This window comes from Mercenaria mercenaria, chromosome 18 (assembly GCF_021730395.1).
Source record: "Mercenaria mercenaria strain notata chromosome 18, MADL_Memer_1, whole genome shotgun sequence".
Classification (NCBI taxonomy): domain Eukaryota; kingdom Metazoa; phylum Mollusca; class Bivalvia; order Venerida; family Veneridae; genus Mercenaria; species Mercenaria mercenaria.
This window is the reverse complement of record NC_069378.1, coordinates 29,178,764-29,201,158: the sequence shown is the minus strand read 5'-3', so window position 1 is coordinate 29,201,158 and position 22,395 is coordinate 29,178,764. Positions and strand designations below refer to the sequence as shown.

General features: G+C 36.0%; 1 protein-coding gene across 1 annotated transcript; it reads left to right on the top strand.

The window, feature by feature from the left end:
- The first annotated feature begins 10,387 nt into the window (after window positions 1-10,387).
- Window positions 10,388-21,208, top strand: LOC123539113 (uncharacterized). Its single transcript, XM_045323595.2, has 9 exons — window positions 10,388-11,359; window positions 11,746-11,905; window positions 13,039-13,184; window positions 14,539-14,709; window positions 15,115-15,276; window positions 15,668-15,853; window positions 16,405-16,605; window positions 19,231-19,509; window positions 20,199-21,208. Exons 1-9 carry the CDS (start codon window positions 11,287-11,289, stop codon window positions 20,933-20,935), a joined length of 2,115 nt encoding a protein of 704 aa, XP_045179530.2. The 5' UTR covers window positions 10,388-11,286; the 3' UTR covers window positions 20,936-21,208.
- The last annotated feature ends 1,187 nt before the right edge of the window (window positions 21,209-22,395 follow it).

Below are 22,395 nucleotides of genomic sequence, written 5' to 3'. Positions count from 1 at the left end.
TTACATTGTAATATACCTGTCTCTGTTAAAACACGCATACGCTAGAATGACGTTACGTTAACGTGCGGTGACGTCAATGTTTTTCTTGCGACCAAGAAAGAGCGCTACCATATCTTTTCTACTATTTTAGATTAAGACCATATTAGAATCGAAATAATTTATAACAAAACCGTATTTAACACTATTATACACTTGGGCGGTAATACGTCGTACGAATAATTTCACTCGGGCTGCGCCGTCGTGAAGTTATTACGCCCGACGTATAACCGTCCATCGTACATAAATAGTGTTAAAACACTCTTTTGGTATAAAGTTATTCTTAATTAAAATCTTCATTCATTCATCTGTTTATATCATGTGCATTTTGTATTTATTCATGGGCAAGAAGAACTTGAGAAAATACGTGTGCTCATCTTCATTAACTGTCTCGTTGATGTGTTAAGTAAATACTTTGATCGAAGCCTATAGGACAACCATATCGTACAGTCAGTCAATAATATATGGAATTACATGTTAAAACCGCAATGTACAAGAGTTTTATCCATGTCTTGTTCGGGACATCGCGGCATAAAAATGTTGAAAGAACGATCGAAAAAAGTCGAAATAACAATGGTGAAAGTCAACACATCTCCAGTTTCTTGATGGTGAACCGTTGAAACTATGATGTACTTTCGATCTTTTACCATCATTGTTTCTTTGTTACGACTTTTTACCATCGTACTTTTGACTATGGCCATCGTATTTTTGACTTTTTACCGCCGAGGTTTCATTGTTTCAACTTTACTTAATTTAATGAATATGTCACGAATGTCCCAACGGGACACCGTTGTTTTTCTAAATATCTTTCTCAAATAGTATATTCCACACAAACGTCTTGTTGATCATTTATCAGATGAGGCATTGCGTTTCTTATTGGCCTGTGATCAGATATGTCAGGCACTAAGATTCTTGCTAACTTGTGGTCAAGTTTATGAGACACTGCGTTCCTTATTGACCTGTGATCAGGTATTTGAGGCATCGCTTTTCTTTTTGTGTTCACGGATACTTTTTTATCCATTATCACGTATGTGAGGCATGGCCTTTCTTGTTTACCTTTCATCAGGTTTATGTAGCTTTGAGTTTCTTGTTAACCTGTGATCAGGTGTGTGAGGCACTGCGTTTCCTGCTGACCTGTTATCAGTATGCGAGGAATTACGTTTCTTGTTGACTTGTGATCAGGTATGCAAGACATTCTTATTGACCTGTGATCAGGTATGTGATACATTGCGTTTCTTATTGACCTGAGCTCATGTATGTAAAACATTGCGTTTCTTACTGACCTGTGCTCAAGTATGTAAGACATTGCGTTTCTAATTGAAACGTGATCAGGTATAGGTGACAATGCGTTTGTAATTGACCTGTGATCAGGTATATGAGACATTGCGTTTCTTACCGACCTAGCGGGAAAATATACATTTGTCAGAGCATGCGCCAGGGATTTACAGAAGGTCGGTGGTTCTACCCAGGTGCCCGCTCGTGATGAAATAATGCACGGAGGGGCACCTGGGGTCTTCCTCCACCATTAAAGCTGGAAAGTCGCCATATGACCTATCATGTGTCGGTGCGACGTTAAATCCAACAAAAAAGGGATAGATATTCCTGTCTTTCTCTAGAGAAAAACCTTGTTTAAAATAACGTGCACGTTGGCGATGTCACATAGTGCTGGCACCATAATGACGTCATAAACTATAAAAAAATAATGCCAGAATATACCCAAATCTATTTGTCACCACGATCTATTTTGAGCGTCATAGGCAAGAAAACTGATCTTGCATGTCTGCCTGTGTAAGACAGCTGTTTTCCAAACCCTCGGGACAGCTTGGATAAAAACTTCGCTAACGCTCGGTTTTTCATTCCACACTGACCCTCAGTTAGGGAAAAACCCGTCTTACACAGGCAGGCATGTAAGATCCTTATAATTTTTCTCATTGAGATGTGGTAAGGTTTATGAGACATTGCGTTTCTTATTGAGCTGTGATCAGGTATGTGAAACATTGCGTTTCTTGTTGACCTGTAAAAAGGTACGTGAGACATTGCGTTTCTTGTTGACCTATGAATAGGTACGTGAGACATTTTTTTTTCTTACTGACTGTGATCAGGTATGTGAGACATTGCGTTTCTTATTTACCTGTGATCAGGTTTGTGAGGCACTGTGTTTCTTGTTGACCTGTGATCAGGTATGCAAGGCATTGCGTTTCTTGTTGACCTGTGATCAGACATGCGGGACAAGGCGTTTCTTGTTGACCTGTCATCAGGTTTGTGGGTCATGGCATTTCTTGTTGACCTGTGATCAGCCATGCGGGACATGGTGTTTCTTGTTGACCTATGATCAGGAATGCAGGGCATTGCTTTTCTTGTTTACCTGTGTTCAGGTATTTGAGGCACTCTGTTTCTTGTTGACCTGTGATCAGACATGCGGGACAAGGCGTTTCTTGTTGACCTGTGATCAGGTTTGTGGGGCATGGCGTTTTTGTTGACTTGTGATCAGGCATGTGGGGCATGGCGTTTCTTGTTTACCTGTGATCAGGCATGCAGGACATTGCTTTTCTTGTTTACCTGTGATGAGGTATTTGAGGCATGGCGTTTCTTATTGACCTGTGATCAGACATGCGGGACAAGGCGTTTCTTGTTGACCTGTGATCAGGTTTGTGGGGCATGGCGTTTTTGTTGACCTGTGATCAGGCATGTGGGGCATGGCGTTTCTTGTTTACCTGTGATCAGGCATGTAGGGCATTGCTTTTCTTGTTTACCTGTGACGAGGTATTTGAAGCATGGTGTTTCTTATTGACCTGTGATCAGGTATGTGAGGCATTGCTTTTCTTGTTTGGTTCACGGATTCGTCTTTTAGACATGTGATCAGGTATGTAAGCATAGCGTTTCTGTTGGGTAATGCGTTTATTAGATTTAGCAAAAAAAAAAAAAGAAAAAACCATACAGACAATGTTTGGTATCTATAAATTTTTTGTAATATAATAAAATGCGAGATATTGCTTGCACATGGGTAACTTTCGCGTATTTTGAATTTGGAGGCCTGTATTAAATGCTCATTTCTCTAGATTTTCTCAATATTTTGCAAAGGAAACTAAGCAGATCGTTGTTAAATAGGTGTGTTTTGAGAATGGATGCTAATTCTGGATAAAATAATTTTTTTTTCTTGAAGCATTCATTTATCTTACACAACAATTACCATTAGTCCTATAAAAGGCATATGAGCCGCACCATGAGAAAACCAACATAGTTCGTTTGCGACCAGTATGGATCCAGACCAGCCTGTGCAGTCTAGTCAGGATCCATCCTGTTCGCTTTCAAAGCCTATTGCAATTAGAGAAACCATTAGCGAACTGCACGCATCCTGTCCAGACTGCGCGGATGCGCAGACTGGTCTGGATCTATGCTGGTCGCAAACGCACTTTGTTGGTTTTCTCATGGTGCGGCTCATATATAACCAGTTGAATGTAAATGCATTTGAAAAACGCAGCAGTCCACATTTCAATCTTAAAATTATATTACAGAGCACGTTTACTTCAAAGAATTGACATTTGAATAAAATACGTCTATTGGCATATATAAAATTTACATGAAATTGACTTACGGGTTAATGTTCTGAAAATGGCTGAAGATATCAAATGGCTGTCTTTCACTAAAATACTTTAGAAATTTACTTCAGATAGAGAATGTCCCCATCAGATATATTTAACTTTACTAAATATATGAATTTATTGTGTATGTTGAGCTTTCAATCAAATGTCATGCAATTACAGTCGATTCTTTAAAAAGTGCCAGTTTTTAGTGGTAGTACATGCAACGTATTTATACTGTTTTCCTCCATACATGTATACAGCATGTACTATTTTAACCTAATGCATAGCAAAGCACTGTTAATGCACACACACTTGTAACTTTCATGCTTTACATATTATTAAACTATTTGTATTTGTTCATGATTTAAAATATGAAATTTGGGTCAAGTACACCTTTAAGAATTTATTTCAATGTAGACTACTTGGTACAATAACAAAGATGCAATTTAGGTTTAAATATCCCACAGAAACTATACTGTACATTAAATGTGTTAGAACAGTTAGTGCATGGGCAGCGGAAAAAATGCTTTTTTTTTTATAGAATAAAGGATAACTGACTGAACTGAACTTTTTCCGTTGAATTTTAAATTTAGTGATATGGAAAATTATGGATTTTTTACTGTGAGTGACACAATAGTTTTTAAGGCTCTAGAACTTTCTTGTTTGAATTTAAGTCAGAACATCTTTGTCTTTAAGTACACGCGTATATTGGGGATCGGATTTGTGTTTTGCAGGCTCCATCCTCTGACTAATGGTCGATTCCTTATTCTGATTTAAATTACTTCTCGGCTCAAACTTTAATGAATGAAAGTAATAAAACAAACTCTATCACAACCCAAAACAGCCAAACATCTTGAAACTATTTCAATTACTTAGGGGAAGAATTACGGCACAAACATTGGGAAATGGTGTTGGGCCCGGTAATGACTGATGAAATGTGACACAAATTAGCCAGAATCCTGTTTGATTTACTCATCTACTTTCTATTAACTGGAAAAGTACCATCACATCTGAGGCTGACAAATGTTTGTGTTATATAAAAAGAACAACGACTCAAATTAACCTTTAACCTGCTGAATGCAAGCAGTTATACCTTTGCGACCTAAGCAGATCAAGATCAGCCTGCACATCCGTACAGTCCGATCATGGTCTGCACCGTTCGCTATTCAGTCAGTAAATAAACACCCTTTAAATGATAAATGGTTCTGCTCAAATTAAATGACGGACCAGTCCATTATAGAAATTTAGCAGGGTAAAGGTTAAAGACCAGAACAGTAATATGGAGAAAAAAAATCACTTTTAAGAAGTTAATCTGTTCCTATTTCTGTTTTTGTCCCTTAGGCCCTTGTCCCACCCCTAGACATTATTTCTAGTATCGGATCAATATTCACCTTTCCGCCTTCTTGCTAAAAATACAAGTCTCTACATAACATACACTTTCTGAATGGCCTGTCTTTCAATATGTGTTTTGTTACATGACATTAGAAATAGAGTTTCTTTTTTCTTAAGTATCTGACTTTGTCACAGCAAACTATAGCAAAGCAACTGTTGACGCCGGTTATACGAATAAAATGAATCATGTAATAATTGTAACATAATTATGACTACTTGAAAGCATAATTACTAAAAATGGCACACATTTTATCGGAAACAGAAAGCATTGCAGCACATAAATCGATGGGCCGATGGTCTAGTGGTAACACGCTTGACTGTCAATCCAGTGGTCCGGGGTTCGAATCCCGGTCCAGGCACTGGAAATTTCTGAGATGCTCCTGAGTGTCTCCCACCTAACTAGAGGCCTGTACCGGTTCTTCCCAGGAAAGACGCTTCGCGTGTACCGGTGCTATACACCGGGCACGTTAAAGAACCAGACTGTCTATTCGCAAAGAGCTAGGCTAAGTTAGCCAGACACGTCTGTATCTAAAACGTTCTCTCTGTCTGTTCTGGGGGCTTTATCTCACTTTGTCCCTCTGGTCAGATCGCTCTGTGTCTGTACTAGTAGAGGATGAATTTCGCGCCCTGTGTGGCTGCGTCTGCTATATGTAAACCGCCTTTAAACGTGTTTATCATGAAAAGGGCGCTATATAAATCTGGTATAATAATAATGATAAATTTTACGGAGATTCCTAGATTTATAATTGACAGAAAATCTCTATAAACTATCTTTGCATCTAACTTCGTCAAAGCATAAATGTGAGGTATGTCATTTGATAACCCGAAATTTCGATACACAAAGATCAAAGTTTCGAAATACGAACTCGATCTTTCGAGTCATGAAGTCCATATTTCGAGATACTAGCTCGAAATTTTTGTTACCTAGTCGAAATTTTGAGTTACTTACTACCATAGTATACGTAAATGATAAGGACCTAGCCAAGATTAACCTATAGCCTGCTGGCGGCAACTGAATCTGCCTTTGCGGCCATGGTCTGCATTGTTCGCTATTCAGTCAGTAAATTTTCAGTGTGCACCCCTTTGAATAATAAATGGTACTGCCCAAATTGAACGATGGACCACTTCATTTTAGAAACTTAGCAGGGTAAAGATTAAGTACACTGTACAGCGTCGGATACCCCTAGCCGTGTAAGATGACCGTGCAGCGTTCGCTCGTAAAATATTTTCACTGTGTTAAGGTTTCCGACCAAGTTTGAGTATACAGACATTCCCTACACGAACGTGTAGTTACCGGCCAGACCAAGAACGGTTACCTGTGTGGTTCATTGAGAGGCCTGGTCATAGAAGGTAGTCGGGTACGTAGTGTTGCAACTTAGAATATTCCACTATTTTGACCATACCTTGAAGGTTTTCGACCTAGTTTGATTCCCTACCACTGGAGCACATCATTCATGTAAATGTAAGTATACATTCTAGATACAGTTTGAAAATCTGCACTATAGCTCTAGATCACATATTGATGTATGATAGTATAATTATGTTCAAATCTCTACATGCTGGGCACAATATATGGATGTTTAGGTAAACACATCCACTTTACATTTGAGCCACGTCAAGCAAAACCCTACCTTCCGGGTATTTTCGTGACTTTCCGGCCAGTGTAGATCAATGCCGTCATGCGCATCATTCATATTGAATTAGGATCATAATATTGCTTCTCGAAACAGAATTAGTCTTTTTTGACTTATTAGCGAATGGATGCTCATGTAGATCTGGGTCCATGCTGGACGCAAAATTCCAAAGATTACAAGGTAGGTTTTCGCTTGACGTTGCTCATTTTTACTATCTAGGAGTCAATAAAGTAGCCCATTAACATGTTTGGCCTATGAAAGGCAGACAGACAGACGTTTATTTTTTTTTTTCGGATTTAAAGGCAAGATACTAAGTCGCAATTTCGAGATATCGAGTCAATAACTTTAAGTAAACCAATTCGATCGATTTGAAATTTCGAGTTACTGGCCGCATATAACATCACAAAATAGTCGAATTTGGCCTAATATAACAAACTAAGAAGAATCGCAAGCTGGAGCCAATTCTGTTCAGAGTAACTTAATCGTACTCGAAACAAGTAAACTCACATTTCTTTTCTATACTGTAACAATGAAAAATCAAGCTTTCTCTCCTCTTTACACGGTCTCTTTGTTTACCGTCTTGTTTGTTTAGCTGCCACCTTAAACCGATATGGGCGACTCATCATGAAGGCTGTAAGCAATGTCAATAGAAGGATAGTGCAAAATACAGAAGATGTTCCGATTTTCAGAAGCTATCCTGGTTTTTTAGCGCGCCAGGTGACTCTTAGTTTCGTAGTTAGACAGTGATACCACTGGACTCCCGCGTTCACTCTTTCTGTAACTTTTTTTCTATAGAACTTTAAATGACTAACCTACCGCAAATTACGTATATAGGTCAGCAGAGAATAAATCAATTCCTAATGACATATTTATTACGTATCTGGTAATAGTTTACAGCCATAGTAACAAATTATTCCCCTTATAAAACTGTCACTATTTTCTCATATAATTATGCGTCATCAAGAAGAAAGAAAAGATATGCCTATTATCAGAATTTTGTTTTTGTTGTTGTTGTTTTTATTTTCTATTGCTTGTTGATTGTAACTCTCCTAATTATTTGGTAGTCCTGATTTATTTTTGACATTACACGTAAACAATAACGAAACGACGGCAGCAATAATAATTTTAGTAGTATATAAGTGTCTCATCCATATACAAATACATATCATACATTGTAAGAACACAAGACATATCAAATATGCAGTTTTAAACAACATTAAACAATGTATATGGCCATTTACTTTATAACGTGGACGCAGTAAAACCACATTTTACCAGTATTCAGTTTGAGTAAAATTCTAAAAATTATCTATCCTTGTTTAAAGGGAAAGAAATAAGATTTTAGTCAATAAGACTAAAATGTCTGTATATAAAATATATATTGGCAATGCCTAAAACCAGAGATACAATAAGAGCTGTCGAATGACAGTACCCTCGACTGTCTGAGACCTATCCACAAAAATGTTAGCTTAATTAACATACAAAAGCTTTGCTAAAATTCACTTTATTGAAAAAAGGAAATAATTTTGTTATGTCAAATACTCATGAAGAGCCTGAGAACATTAAATACACTAGTCCCTGTAAGAAACTTGCATACATGCAACTAGAATTTCTGTATTAAAAGGGATACATTTTTACAATAAAATAAGCTCGCGTTAGGATGTCCAAGACTTAAAGCATTCAGTTATTACATGACAAACCTGCTTACATGAAATATATTCAGAAAAAAATTCTAACAGAAGTTAAAAAGGACGGATTTTGACAAAGTGTAAAATTCACTTTACCTGTGACAGCAACTCGTGATGCCAAAGAATATATGAAACTTGAAGGTATTCAACCTAGTAACTTTTTTTTGTAAATTTTAAACAAAAATTCTACGCGAAATAAAGGACATAATTTAGACTAAATAAAAGCTAACGTTATATAACCTGTCCTGTTTGGTCATCTTATTACACCGAGGACCTGTGAAGGTTGAAAGCATCAAAACAAAATAAAGTTAGAACATCTAGGAAGAAAAAAATATGTTTAATTCAATTGATAATTTATCTTTTTGCATTGCTTTAGACATTTGGACAACAGATAAGTCACCCGTCATACTGAAGATCTATTAACTATTAACGTCACTCAGAATTTATTTACTTTCAAATATTAGTTTATAAACATTTCTTTCTGTTTTTTTTTTTTTTTTTATTGTCTGAAAACTGTTTACATTCTTTCGCGCAATAATCATGACAATCCTGTTTACCAGTAGTGAAAACTGAAAAAGACATACAATGAAATCATTTCATTTCGTACACAGTTTTGGTATAACCCTTATCATGCTGGACACGATTGATTCTGTCTATGCGGCCAGTGGAGGTCATAATCAGCCTGCACATCCGTGCAGTCTGATCAAGAGCTGCGCTGTTTGCCATTAAGTAGATATCTTCATTGGTAAGCAGCCCTTTTAACAGTTAATGGTACTGTCCAAACTGAAAGATGGGCAAGTTCATTATAGAAATTTAGCAGGTTAAGGGATAAACAGCTATTTTATTCGTGGATTTCGATCTTTGAACATTTAGTGAATGGGAATATTTTTTGTTTGTTGGGACTTTTTTTACAACTCAGCCAGAACATTCACGAAAATTAGTCCCCTACGAATATGAACAATTTCACAGTATGCCATCGAATTTAAAATCGTGTACCATTTTACTTTAATCGACTAACAGAATTTCATTTGACGTTATATTTAAAGATGGAATATGCAGTTGCTAAAATATCTTTTAAAATTAACTATAAGCCAACCCGCATATAGCTGAAAACCAACACGGTAGTGGACAATGTAATTACTCGGTTATAACGAAGACAATTTACCTAATAAAGATATAAATTGTCTATGCGCAGAAATATGCGCAGAAATATACGCAACTATTCAAATTCGTCACTTTTTTGGGGCCGGTGACGTAAACCACACTCATGTTGTATCTTAGACGACGACAAGTTACTACAATCTCGTGTTTTACAATGACAATTAATGACCAATTAATGACTGTATTAATAACTCTGATAATGTTACATACTTTACCGATTGATATGTCCCATTATTGATAGGAGAAAAAATAATTGATAATACCGTATTGGTGTTTATTTTATAATAATGTTGATCTACTGACAGCTTTTGGCCTGATTAATTTCGGTTTGATGATCGAGTTGTTTTCGTCAAAGATCGGCATAGATTGAGAGTATTTTCGTGAGTTTACGTTACGGTAACAACCGGAAATTATGACTGGAAATGATTGTTTTTCTATGAACTGCTTACAATAATTTTGTGTTTTAACTAGGACGGGTTAGTGTGCTTAATGTAAGTTTAGTGTCGTTAGATAAAATATTTATCAGAAAAAAATAACATCTGTTATAAATTTAACCTTAACTTTAACACGGTTTACTGTTTCGTTTAAATAGTGAAATATTTTCTAATGTAATTTTATGCTTTTCACTTACATTTTCAACTTCGAGATTTACCAGCCTTTGGACTTCTGTAAGCGGTAAAATATCGATTTTATTGACAATGGGTTTTATTTTTGGAGATTTACACACTAGATTATTGCTTTTTTCAATTAAGGCTCATCAGCAGTCACGTTTATTACAGATTGTTGTGTATGATTAGAAAACGTTAATGATTTTGATACTTGAAGATTTATTTAATGTACGGTTTTCAATAAGCAGTGCTTTTCTATTCTTGCCGGGTTTTGTTTTTTTTTTTTTTTTTTTTTTTTTTTTTGGTATAAGCAACGCATGATAACTTAAATATTCATCATATACAATTGTTTTCGTCTAACATTAACATAAACATCTGGAACAAGCACACTTGTATTCTAAATGCGCAACTAGTTTTGTTTTAATTGTAACATTAAAAAACTTTTTTTATATTTTAGACAGTAATGCAGTTTCATATCTTGCGATTATTGCAGAAAAGAAATGTATTTTTTGTCAATTTCACTACATTATTTCCTTGCCAGTGAAAACATGCCAATCAATCAGTGAAGTGTAAACAAAAGAAATGTAAAGGGGAAGGAATATGTTGCGATCCAAAAGACTGAATGGTCTAAACTGGTTTGAGCTCTGCTGATAACATTTTTATTTGTTGACATATTTATTCGCGGCCTTCGATTACATTTGTTTTGTTGAGTGGAAAATTCTTTCGCTGCCGATTTGGTTATGTATATGTAAAGGAAGATTATTTTACGTGAAAAAAAAATCATTTGGATAACCAAACAATATTCTTTCAAACCTTATTTATCAGGCATATCTTGGCGCACTTCTTTGTATATGACTTATCGTCCTTTTTATGTTTTCGCTATTTTGTAATTCTAAACATTTATTACAGAAGTTAAAATTTGTGAAACTTCCTTATTTTTGCTTGCGGACGACTGTAAGAGTTAATGTGAAAATTGAAAAATACACAGTTTGCTTTACGACAAGAATGTGCTCGATACATTGGTTCATTCTTCCTATGAGTTTGAATATAAAATAATTTTCGAAATTCGAGGGTGAATTGAAATACATCAACAGTTTAGTTCACAATGAAAATATTCCGCGTATTAACTGAACATATATTATTTTTGAACATGTATTTCAGTTAAGATACAGAAGATTCCAGTATGGATAGAAAAGAGATAAACAGTGTAAGGATTTACAGGATAGTGCTATGGTGTTGCATTTTTGGTATATTTGGTAAATATTTCTGTTTTGTCTTTTTCTGCACGATCATAACATTTTTCGATTAACACAATTCTGTATATCACATGCTTTACTTTATGATAAAATTTCTTCTTTATTTCTTTCATGATAATATGTAAGGTTACAAATGCCATTAGATCGCATGACTGTTCATTTATATTTGCATGTACATATTACTCGAAATTTAATTTTATTTATAAACTAATCAATGGAGTAAAAATGGTATAAACAGGCTTATAAGGCCACTGTTTGATTTGTTTACTCCAGCTTACGCACATGAAGACCGTGGCGATGGTTGTTTACTAAATGGCCAGAAATAACAATTATTTTCTAACGCTATATCTGACATAAATATTATCAGAGCTTTAACACTATTCCAGAATGCATTGAAATCAAAGTTAAGAAAGGCAACTCGGCTGAGTTCGAGCTCCCAGGGATTAAGTCTTGCGGTCAGTACTCGCTGCTCAGTCCAGCTCTTCGTCCAGTCGTCGTGGTAGAGGGCAACAATTCTACAAATATCATTGCTCCATATGATAAAAGGTAAGAAAAAAATGATTGTGGGTCGTCACTATGAAGTTATTTTCAAGAATTTGGGTCTAATATTATCATTATAAGTTTTTATGACTAGTAGCTTATGTAACTGTGTATATCGTTAGTGCTGAACAAAACGGGACCCATATTCGAGATGACAATGATGCAGAAATAAAATTCCTGATTGACATATGTGAAACATAATTTCATTTTCATCTTTTAATTATAAACGTATCTAAAACAGTCCGGTCAAGGTAATTCGTACCGTACATCTAGGTTTTTGTAACAAATGTAGGTACCGTCCCGCAGAGAATAGAGTCACGGAATAGGAGAAACTATTTCTGCGTGCAGTATGTACATGATCTTGCCAAAAAAATACAATACATGCAACTTGTTTATTTGTGCAATATAGGTCAATATTCTTTTGAACTCATCCTATTTTTTTTTTTTTTTTGTAAAAGCGACTTTACTTCAATACACAGGTCTAATGGTTTGATGACGGGGTTTAACAGCATTTACTTTCAAAATACCGTAGAAAAATCTATGTAGTCTGAAACTGATTGAAAATAGAATGATGCATAATTATTATAGATCTGCACCCTGTCATTTGTCTACAGTAGGCCTATTATTCACTAGTTATAATGTTCGCTTAATGACACTTGCGTGTCAGTTATAACCGCCGAACATACTTTTTATTATTGTAATTAATACGTGTATAAATAGTAATAATGTGATTTATATGAAATGATAATAAAAATTACTTACCGCATTAGAAACACAATACAAGAACGTCTTAGTTTTCTGTTTCGTATTTAGACTAAAAGACTAAAATATTTAATTTTGATTGACAATGGTCTTGAACGTGTTCCGTAGTATAAATTGGATGTGTCCTTGATCACATATACTTATTGATACGTATATTCTAATATTTTGTCTGCGAGCCCACCTGAATGGCGAAGGCATTTTCAGTGAGAGTCTATCAATCTATCGCGATTTCGATATGACAAGGTCGAAGCTATTTTGACGGATTTGACGAAACACTGTACGATAAAGACCTAAGTGATTTGCAAACAACTAACCTCTATATCTGCTATGCTAATTCTTCATGAGCCAATTTACAAATTTTTAAATTTGATTTCCAGAGCCTCTATAGCTGAGACAAGGGATGGTTTCAAACTTACATTGAAACATTTAGCAGAGACGGACGCCGGGAAGTATAAAGTGACGTCATCATCTGTGAACTTAGCCCCGCCCTGCGTTATTGAATCTTTTTACGTCACAGTTTTAGGTAAGGTAACTGATATATGAAACAGTTAAAAAAAATTGGCTGAAAAAAAACCTCTTCAAATCAGCTTTGATATTATAGCGTTACAGCATTTAATTTTGTATTTTGTCGGAGGCGTTTCAACAGTTGCGCATACATTTAATTAACTGTCTATCATGACCCATTTCCAGAAACTGTGTTCTGCACAATTAAAATGTAACAGGGTATGTAGTAATTTGCAGTTTTATCAGTTTTAAATTATTATTTACATTGTCGGCGAACAAAATATTTTTGCAGTTATGCATACACATTTTCCGGGCGAAACGTAGGCCTAATAAAAAGACAGAGAAATGTGTGTTGTAGAGCAGCTTCCACCTTTGATATGATCAGAAAAACTAAATAGAATTAGCGCCTATCCACCAAAGAGTACCAAAAGAGTGATATTATATTTAAGGTGAGCCGGTGGTCTAGTGGTAACACGCTTGACTGTGGTAACACGCTTGACTGTCAATCCAGAGGTCCGGGGTTCGAATCCCGGTCCAGGCCCCGTGTTCACAAAACATTTTCAGTCTCAGCTGAGTCTGATAATGAAACTGTATTTGTCATTTATATCTAAACAGCATGTTTAAAACGTACTTTTATATTAATAACTATTTTCAGGTGACTATTCAGTATTGATGGTTAGTCTTAGTTGGCATTTAACACGGAAGTTGTAGTAAAATTGATTTAAAATTTCAAACTCAAACTCAGCTGAGACCGAAAAATGTTTTGTGAACATGGGGCCAGGCACTGGAAATTTCTGAGATGCTCTTGAGTGTGTCCCACTTAACTTAGAAGCTTGTACTGGTTCTTCCCAGGAAAGACGGCTTCGCGTGTATCGGTGCTATACACCGGGCACGTTAAAGAACCAGACTGTCTACTGTAAAATCATTTAATTTCGTGGGCATGAAATTTCGTGGTTTTGTTCAAAACCGCAATTTCGTGGGGATATGAATTCGTGGATTTCAACTTTTGAACATAAAATGAATTGGAATTTTACTTGTTTGTTGGGATTAAATTCCGTGGATTTACTCAATCACGAAATCCACGAAAATTAGTCCCCCACGAATATTAATGATTTCACAGTATTCGCAAAGAGCTAGGAAGTTAGTCGGAGAAGTCTGTATCTAAAAAGGATTTCTCTCTATCTGTTCTGGGGGCTTTATCTCACTCTGTCCCTCTGGTCAGATCGCTCTGTGTCTGTACTGGTAGAGGATGAATTTCGCGCCCTGTGGCGGGGCGTTTGCTATATGTAAAGCGCCTTTGAACGTGTTTATCATGAAAAGGGCGCTATATAAATCTGGTATAATAATAGTAATAATAATAATATTCTTTTCAGAACCACATGACGTGCATATGGAGCCCTGGGAAGAGTGGTCATTTTGTATCAGTCAGTGCAGCCCACATAGACATAGGTCAAGGTCAAGGAAATGCAGTGTTAAAGGAGCTTGTGATGACATGGGACCTACATTTCAAACAGAAACATGCGATAATGCAGCACACTGCCCAAGTAATTTTTCTTCTTTTTTTGCATGAGAAGTACTGTTATAATAAATTTTATTCATAAGAATAAAATTCAATGAACGCGCAAACGTGAATTAGTCCTGAGATATCTGACTTAGTACTTTTTTATATACTTTCGCTCCTTGTAGCTTTAGTTCGGTCGATTTATAGACACTAGTACATGTATATTCTGTACAAGTTACAAACAATTCTGTCAGAGTTAAGAGGTAGAAATGCTTCACACGAGTCAAAGTGAGAAGAGATATAAGGACAGATGACCAGTCTAATATTTACTATACATAGCCTTACGAGTATAATAAATTAATTACGTTTTAAGACAGCAACTCACAAATGGGCTGTTTAAAAATCGATAATATTATAAACGACTATATTTGTAATAATTACATTTTAGAATGGTCCAGTTGGGGAGGTTGGGGAGCATGCAGCGCAAAATGTGGGAAAGGATTTAAAATCAGGAAGAGGGCGTGTCTAAGTGGAAAATCCTCACTCGTCCGGAGCTCTGAATGCCGTGGAATATCCACTCAATCACACATGTGTCTGACTGTTTGTGAAGGTAATGCATTTGAATGCCTGAAAATTGAATAAAATAATTATATTTTTGGAAAACTGTTTGTATAGTTTATCTATATTTCTTCTGAGAGAAATATATATTTTAAATTACATAAATTAGATTGGTTATTATTTACATATTAAAACATTTTATCTTTTTTTACCTTATTCTGAGTCTTAAATGTTTTAATGTTGACCCAAATTGACTGGTAAACGTTAGTCTGAAATTGCAACATTTCCATCGGTCAATATCTAAACAGAGATAAGGATTAACCGATCAGAGGGGTTTAAGCCACATCAAAAACTCACACTTTTTCTCCCGCAAGTGCTCATTATATTAAGTTAGCTCACGTGCATAAAGTTTTCAATTTTAGTGAAAATATTTATAATTACAGTTGTCGGTACATGGACGCAGTGGTCAGCGTGGTCAAACTGTACCGCATCATGTGGAAATGACGTCATAGCACGTGGTACAAGAACACGCGAAAGATCGTGTTCAACAGATAGCAGACAACGTTTTGTGACACAGAACTGCATAGGAGACCGGACGGAAGATGAAACTTGTAGTTCAGAGTGTACCAGTATGTATCTAACTTTTTGTTTTCTTCGATTCCATAGTTAACACTTATTGAATGGCTTGCCGGACAATAGTTAAAACCATTGCCCGAAGTCCGAAGGAATAGCGTTTTTAAATAAAAAGATATCTAAGAGTGACCGGAAGTATATGACAGTTTAGTAGCGTTCCTGTTTATGAATAAAATCTACATCTTACATTCAATATGATCACAATTCAAAGAATGATTTGATGTTTATATACGCGATGTACAATACCACTGTGATTTCTTTGACAGTTTTTCAATATTCATATTTATGTATAAAATCTGTTTAAATAGAAAACTATTTAAGTGACACGACATTTACGAGCTGATCTGATATTGTTACAAATAATATTGTTCTTGCTTGCATATCAGCATTTATGCTCCACTCATCAGAATGGACTGGTGTTTATGTATATGATGTTTGAACACTGGCTATTCGAACGAATAGATTCTATTTTTATTTCTTTGGCTGTTCATCAGTGTCTGTGTCTACTATTCAGTAAGAGAAAATGTATATTTTTTATTCCTTACAGCCCCGACTCCGTCAGAAAACAGCACAGAAGCGGTCCACATACTAGGTGTAGCAGACGACAATTCTGGGACGACCTTTAGCATAATCCCTGTGGTTGCTGGATCGGCTTGTGCTTTGATTGTTATTGTTATTTTGATCATCTTGATTGTACTTAAGACTCGAGTTCAAAGGAGAAGAGACAGTGTGCCAACACTTAGACCATGTATGTATTTCTATGATTCATTGCAAAATAGGCTGGTAACAACTGTTGAAGTTTAACTTCCCATACCCATACCCCTTTCAATCGACAATATGCTAAACTTCATTTTTATATAGAATTTATATGCAGAAAGTTTCTTATTAGCTCGATTATTCAAAGAATAGGTAGAGCTATTGGACTCACCCATAAGGCGGCGCCCGCCCGCTTAGCTCAGTAGGTAGAGCGTCGGTCTACGGATCGCGGGGTCGTGAGTTCGATCCTCGGGCGGGGCGTATGTTCTCCGTGACTATTTGATAAACGACATTGTGTCTGAAATCATTAGTCCTCCACCTCTGATTCATGTGGGGAAGTTGGCAGTTACTTGCGGAGAACAGGTTTGTACTGGTACAGAATCCAGGAACACTGGTTAGGTTAACTGCCCGCCGTTACATGACTGAAATACTGTTGAAAAACGGCGTTAAACCCAAAACAAACAAACAAAACCATAAGGCGGCGTCGGCGTCCCGATTTGGTTAAGTTTTTGTATGTAAGCTGGTATCTCAGTAATCACTCGTAGCAATGGATTGAAACTTCATACACTTATTAACTATGATAAACTGACTAACATTGCACAGGTTTCATAACTTTATTTTGCTTTTTAGCTCACCTGATCGCTCACCGTCCGGTGTCCGTCCGTCCGTCCGTCCGTCCATACTTTCCTTTAAACAACATCTCTTCCTAAACCACTGGTCCAATTTTGATGGAACCTCACAGGGATGTTCCTTGGATGGTCTTCTGTAAAAATTGTTCAAAAAATTGAATTCCATACAGAACTCTGGTTGCCATGGCAACCGAAATGAAAATTTTTCAAAACCACAGGGTCTAGGGCTTTGATATGTGGTATGTAGCATCAACTAGTGGTCCTCTACCAAATTGTTCAAATTATCTCCCTAGGGACAAATGTGCCCTGCCCCGGGAATCATATGGTTTATTTAGACTTTTATAGGAAAAACTTTAAAAATCTTTTTATCTGAAACTGGAAGGCTTAGGCTTTTGATATTTGGTATGTAGCATTGCCTAGTGGTCTTTTACCAAGATTATTCAAATCTTTTTGTCTGAAAGTTCAAGGTTTAAGCCTTTGATATTTGGTATGTAGCATTGCCTAGTGGTTCTCTAATAAGATTGTTCAAATTATGCCCCTGGGGTGAAAAGAGTCCCAGTCCTGGTTGTCATTTGTATATGAGTTATATAGGAAAAAATACTTTAAAAATTATCTGATCATATTTCCTGTTTAATTATAATTACCTGATGATCTCAAGTAATTAGGGGTCACTTGACTGTGACCTTGACCTACTGACTTACATTTTTGTTTTTTAAGATACAGCCTTGAAATTTGGATGACATTTACAATTTTGCACACCGATCTTAACAGCATAGAAATTTAGGCCACGTCAATAACTTTCGATAAACATTTCAGTACTCATCTTTAATGTTCTTAGCCCTGACCTACTGACCTACTTTCTTGTTTTTGAAGATTTCGACCAAATGTATAATGTTTGATACAGATTTCAATACTTATCTTCAATAGTCTTAATCGTGACCGACTGACCTACTTTTTCGTTTTGAAGTTACAGTATAGAAATTCAAACCACTTGTATATTTTTTATACAGATTTCAATACTCATCTTGAATAGTCTTAATCATGTTAATCGTGACCTCTGACCTACTTTCTTGTTTTTGAATATACAGCATGGAAATTTGGACCACATGTAGAACTTTTGATACAGATTTAAATACTCATCTTAAATGTTATTAACCCTGACCTACTTTAATTTTGAAGCTACAGCAAAGAGATTTGGACCACCTGTATAATTTTTTAACAGATTTCAGCACTTATCTTGAAGAATATTTACCTTGACGTCACCTAGTTTTTATTTTTGTTTTTGTTTTTGAAGCTTTAGCAAAGAAATTTGTTCAAGCAAGCAATTAAACTCAGGTGAGCGATATAGGGCCATCATGGCCGTCTTGTTTACAAAATTATGCCCCTTTTCCGTCCTAGCAGGTTTTGGTTAAGTTTTTGTATGTAAAGCTGGTATCTCAGTATCTACTAATGGGAATGGATTGAAACTTCACACACTTGTTCACTGTCATGATCTGACATGCAGTGCACAGGTTCCATAACTCTACTTTGCATTTTTACAAAATTGTGCCCCTTTTTGACTTAGTAGTTTTAAGTTAAGTTTTTGTATGTAGACTGGTATCTCAATACCCACTAATGGGAATGGATTGAAACTTCACACAATCGTCCATTGTCATGAGCTGTTTTGCATTTTTACAAAATTCTGCCCCTTTTGTCGACTTTTATATTCATTCAATTGACAAGGCTGTTGAATAGTCGAGCGTTGCTGTCCTCCGACAGGTCTTGTTAAAGTAGCTTTTTACTTGTTTAAATTTCGTTCGGAGTATTTAAAGTATTTCAACTAATACGACAGACTCTAAATTCCCTTGCCACTGACGTTTGTTACCAGCAGATACTGGAATGAATATTAAAAATAACCTCATATAGCCACCCAACGTCTCGCAAACACATGCATTTTCATTATTTCTATGCTTAATAATTTAACATCTCACATATTTCAATTTATATAGCTGATGCGGCGAGCAACCGGAGAAAGAAAGTGTCTAAGGAACGCCGGTCAGGCACACCATGCAATGCTGTTGAAACAGGAACCGGAAACGTGTACTCTGAACTGAATTCCAGTTTCTGCTATTCGTCGTCTGAATTTGACTCAGTTTATTCTGTAGACAATCCTGGTTTCCCCAAGTCATCTGCTATTAACGTCATGGAAACAATTAAAGATGATGAAGGCGAGGAAGAAGTATCAGACGGCTATGACAGCGAGTTTGATGACAATCCAGAAGTCACAGGTACTGTGATTTATTTACAAAATTCATTTATGTACTGCTTTCTCTGCGAGCATTAGGCTAGCGTTTAGGAAATGAGCTAAGATGGTTACAGGGCCTAGATATGGTGGACGGATAGCTCAGTGGTTTGCACAATGGCCTTCCAATCCTGAGGTCGGGGGTTCGATCCCCGGCAGCTACTCGGGAATTTTTCAGAAACGCTTTTCAGTGTTTCCCACCCAGCTAGAGGTGTACTGGTCAGGAACCCAGGCAATCCTTGCGTGTATCAGTGCTATACACTGGGCACGTTAAAAAACTAGACTGTCTATTCGCAACGAGCTAGGCTAAGTTAGCCGGAAAAGCCTGTATCTGATTTCTGATCTCTCTGTCGTGGGGGCTTTCTCTCACTCTGTCCCTCTGGTCAGATCGCTCTGTGTCTGTACTAGTAGAGGATGAATTATGCGCCCTGTGTGGCTGCATTTAAACTATGTAAAGCGCCTTTGAATGTGAAATTGATCGTGAAAAGGGCGCTATATAAATCTGGTATAATAATAATAATAATAATAATAATATACAGAAATGTTACCATTATAAAGCAATCTCCATACTTTCACATCTTGAAGGTCGTATTCCTGTTTTTTTAGAAAAACATAATTATTCTCAAGCGTTTTCATGTAAAACATCTTTATGACATGCTTTACCTTATTTTGTAGGGAGATCAACAATATGTGAAAGAAAGGAGATCATTTACGAAAAATCCAGAGCTTCGTGCCAAAGAACAAATTCTGAAGAAGATAAGGTAAATTACGGTGATAATAAATCAATGGAGTCAGAAGACTTTGTCGTCACCGAGAATGAATGTTACGAACCTCCTGAATTGTGGAGTAACGATGACGTCATACATAGCTTTGGAACTAATACATGCCACGATGACGTAACACATGCTAATGAGATAGAAAGTATATATTATGAACCTCCAGTCGAAAACGAGGAAGATGATGCTAGTAAACGGGCAGAGATGAAAAGACAAGAAAGTGAAATGACCGAAGAATCAGTGTATGAAAATTGTGAAGCAAGTAGGGGAACAATTAAAACTTCAAAACAAATGCATGCTGTAGAAAATAACGACGATTATTATGAGATTCCAGAGAACACTAAATCTATTTCTACAAAGGAATCTAATACAAATATCACTGAAGAAACTGAAATGGACATTCCAAAGTTTACACAAGTTAATATGAGAAATGGTAGCATAGTAACAATTGATGAAAGATATCCACATCTTTCTAAAGAAGATTTAGACAGTGAACATACTTATGTAAATGAAAAAATACCTGATGACGAAAAACACTTTTATGTTACACCGAAGTATTCATACGGGATAGGAATGCAGGAAAATAAAAGAGATAGCAAGGAACACATATATGACATTCCTAAATTTGGAAAATAATTGTGACATAAATTCTGATCGTATTTTATCATTAGCATTAGGGACTTTTTGACGATCTTACGAATTTAATTATGTATTTCTATTTCTAATATTTCTAAACTGCAATGGATGGCCGAATTATTAATAGATGTTGTATGCATGCTATCTAAGTAAGCGTGCGAGTGTATGAACTATTTTTATAATGTGTACAAAATGACATGCTTCGACGTCATCAATATTTAAACGATCTATTTATTTCATTTCATTTTATTGTAAACTTGTTACTTTTTAGCTTTAAATATAAAACACTTGAGACCTATATATCTCATATATATAATTTTCCTCTGACTACCTCGCCTTAATAGTTGGTGTAGCAATGCTTTTCAAATGATTTAGATTTTAAACTCAGTTATTTCATGGATTACGTAAATCACGCAATGCTTAAACTAATGTCATACAAATAATAATATTCAACTTATCTCTCATTGGCATGAACTACTATACCTGAAGAGTCTTTTTATTGAAGTTCCCAGCAACATGCATTCTACTTAAAGCTGCAACTCATTATATTTGCTCTAATTCCTAGATTCGCAGCCCTTTAAGATGTAACCACGATATCTTGGTTGTGCTCCGCCAATATTGCTTAACCTAGTCTGTCTGTAAGCTGGAATTCTCCTATTGCCCGGGAAGTCCTGAAACTTCTTATCTTTCTACAAGCTTCCCTATGCATAGCTTATGCAATAGTCTATAGCACTGGACATTATTCCGTAAAGGTATAACCAATAGTCCTTAGCTGTACTTCGGCAGTAATGCTATACCTAGTGTTAAAATAGCTGGAACTTTGTTAAATCTTCTCAATGCTGGTGAAAATGATTGTATTAAGACATCAAATGAGTCAGTATATTCTGCAGTTTTCTCCCATTTCCTGTAAGCTAATATAATCTCTTATGGTAAGTAATCACCTGATTGTACTACATAATGCGCGTTGCAACATATATTTACATGAGCATTATTGTATTGCGAAAGTACTTGCCATCTATCTCATAAAACGCATTAAGAACTTAAACGCCTAAAGCTAATATATGGCAGAAACATACATACATGTCCGAAAACATAAATTTGTCTATGAAAGAGCTGAAAACGCCTTTCTCATTTCTTAGAATTATCGTAAATTTCGACATTGATTTCCACACTGAGATAAACAAGAGGAACATACTGGTCATAAGCTACTCACCTGCGTTTCTCATATCAAACGGGTTTCAGTTTTCTACAAACATTACAGTCAAACAACTTGAAATTCGAATGTTTTCTATGTAGTTATAGAGTGAAAACAAATCCCGTCCCAGAGGTAATGATTATTGTCCAATCAAGATTGCTTGGCTACTTCTGGTAGAAGGAGAAGTTTCCATTATATACATATAAGGAACAGTGACTAGACTACTAATGGCATTGTAAATAAATTGACACCTCTTGTTAGAAGA

Bases quoted from the DNA above. Each gene is read 5' to 3' on its own strand.
- LOC123539113 (XM_045323595.2), top strand. From the start codon at position 11,287: ATGGATAGAAAAGAGATAAACAGTGTAAGGATTTACAGGATAGTGCTA. The intron at 11,360-11,745 runs GTAAATATTTCT...ACACTATTCCAG, and splicing joins TTGCATTTTTGGTATATTTG to AATGCATTGAAATCAAAGTT. The intron at 16,606-19,230 runs GTATGTATTTCT...CAATTTATATAG, and splicing joins TGTGCCAACACTTAGACCAT to CTGATGCGGCGAGCAACCGG.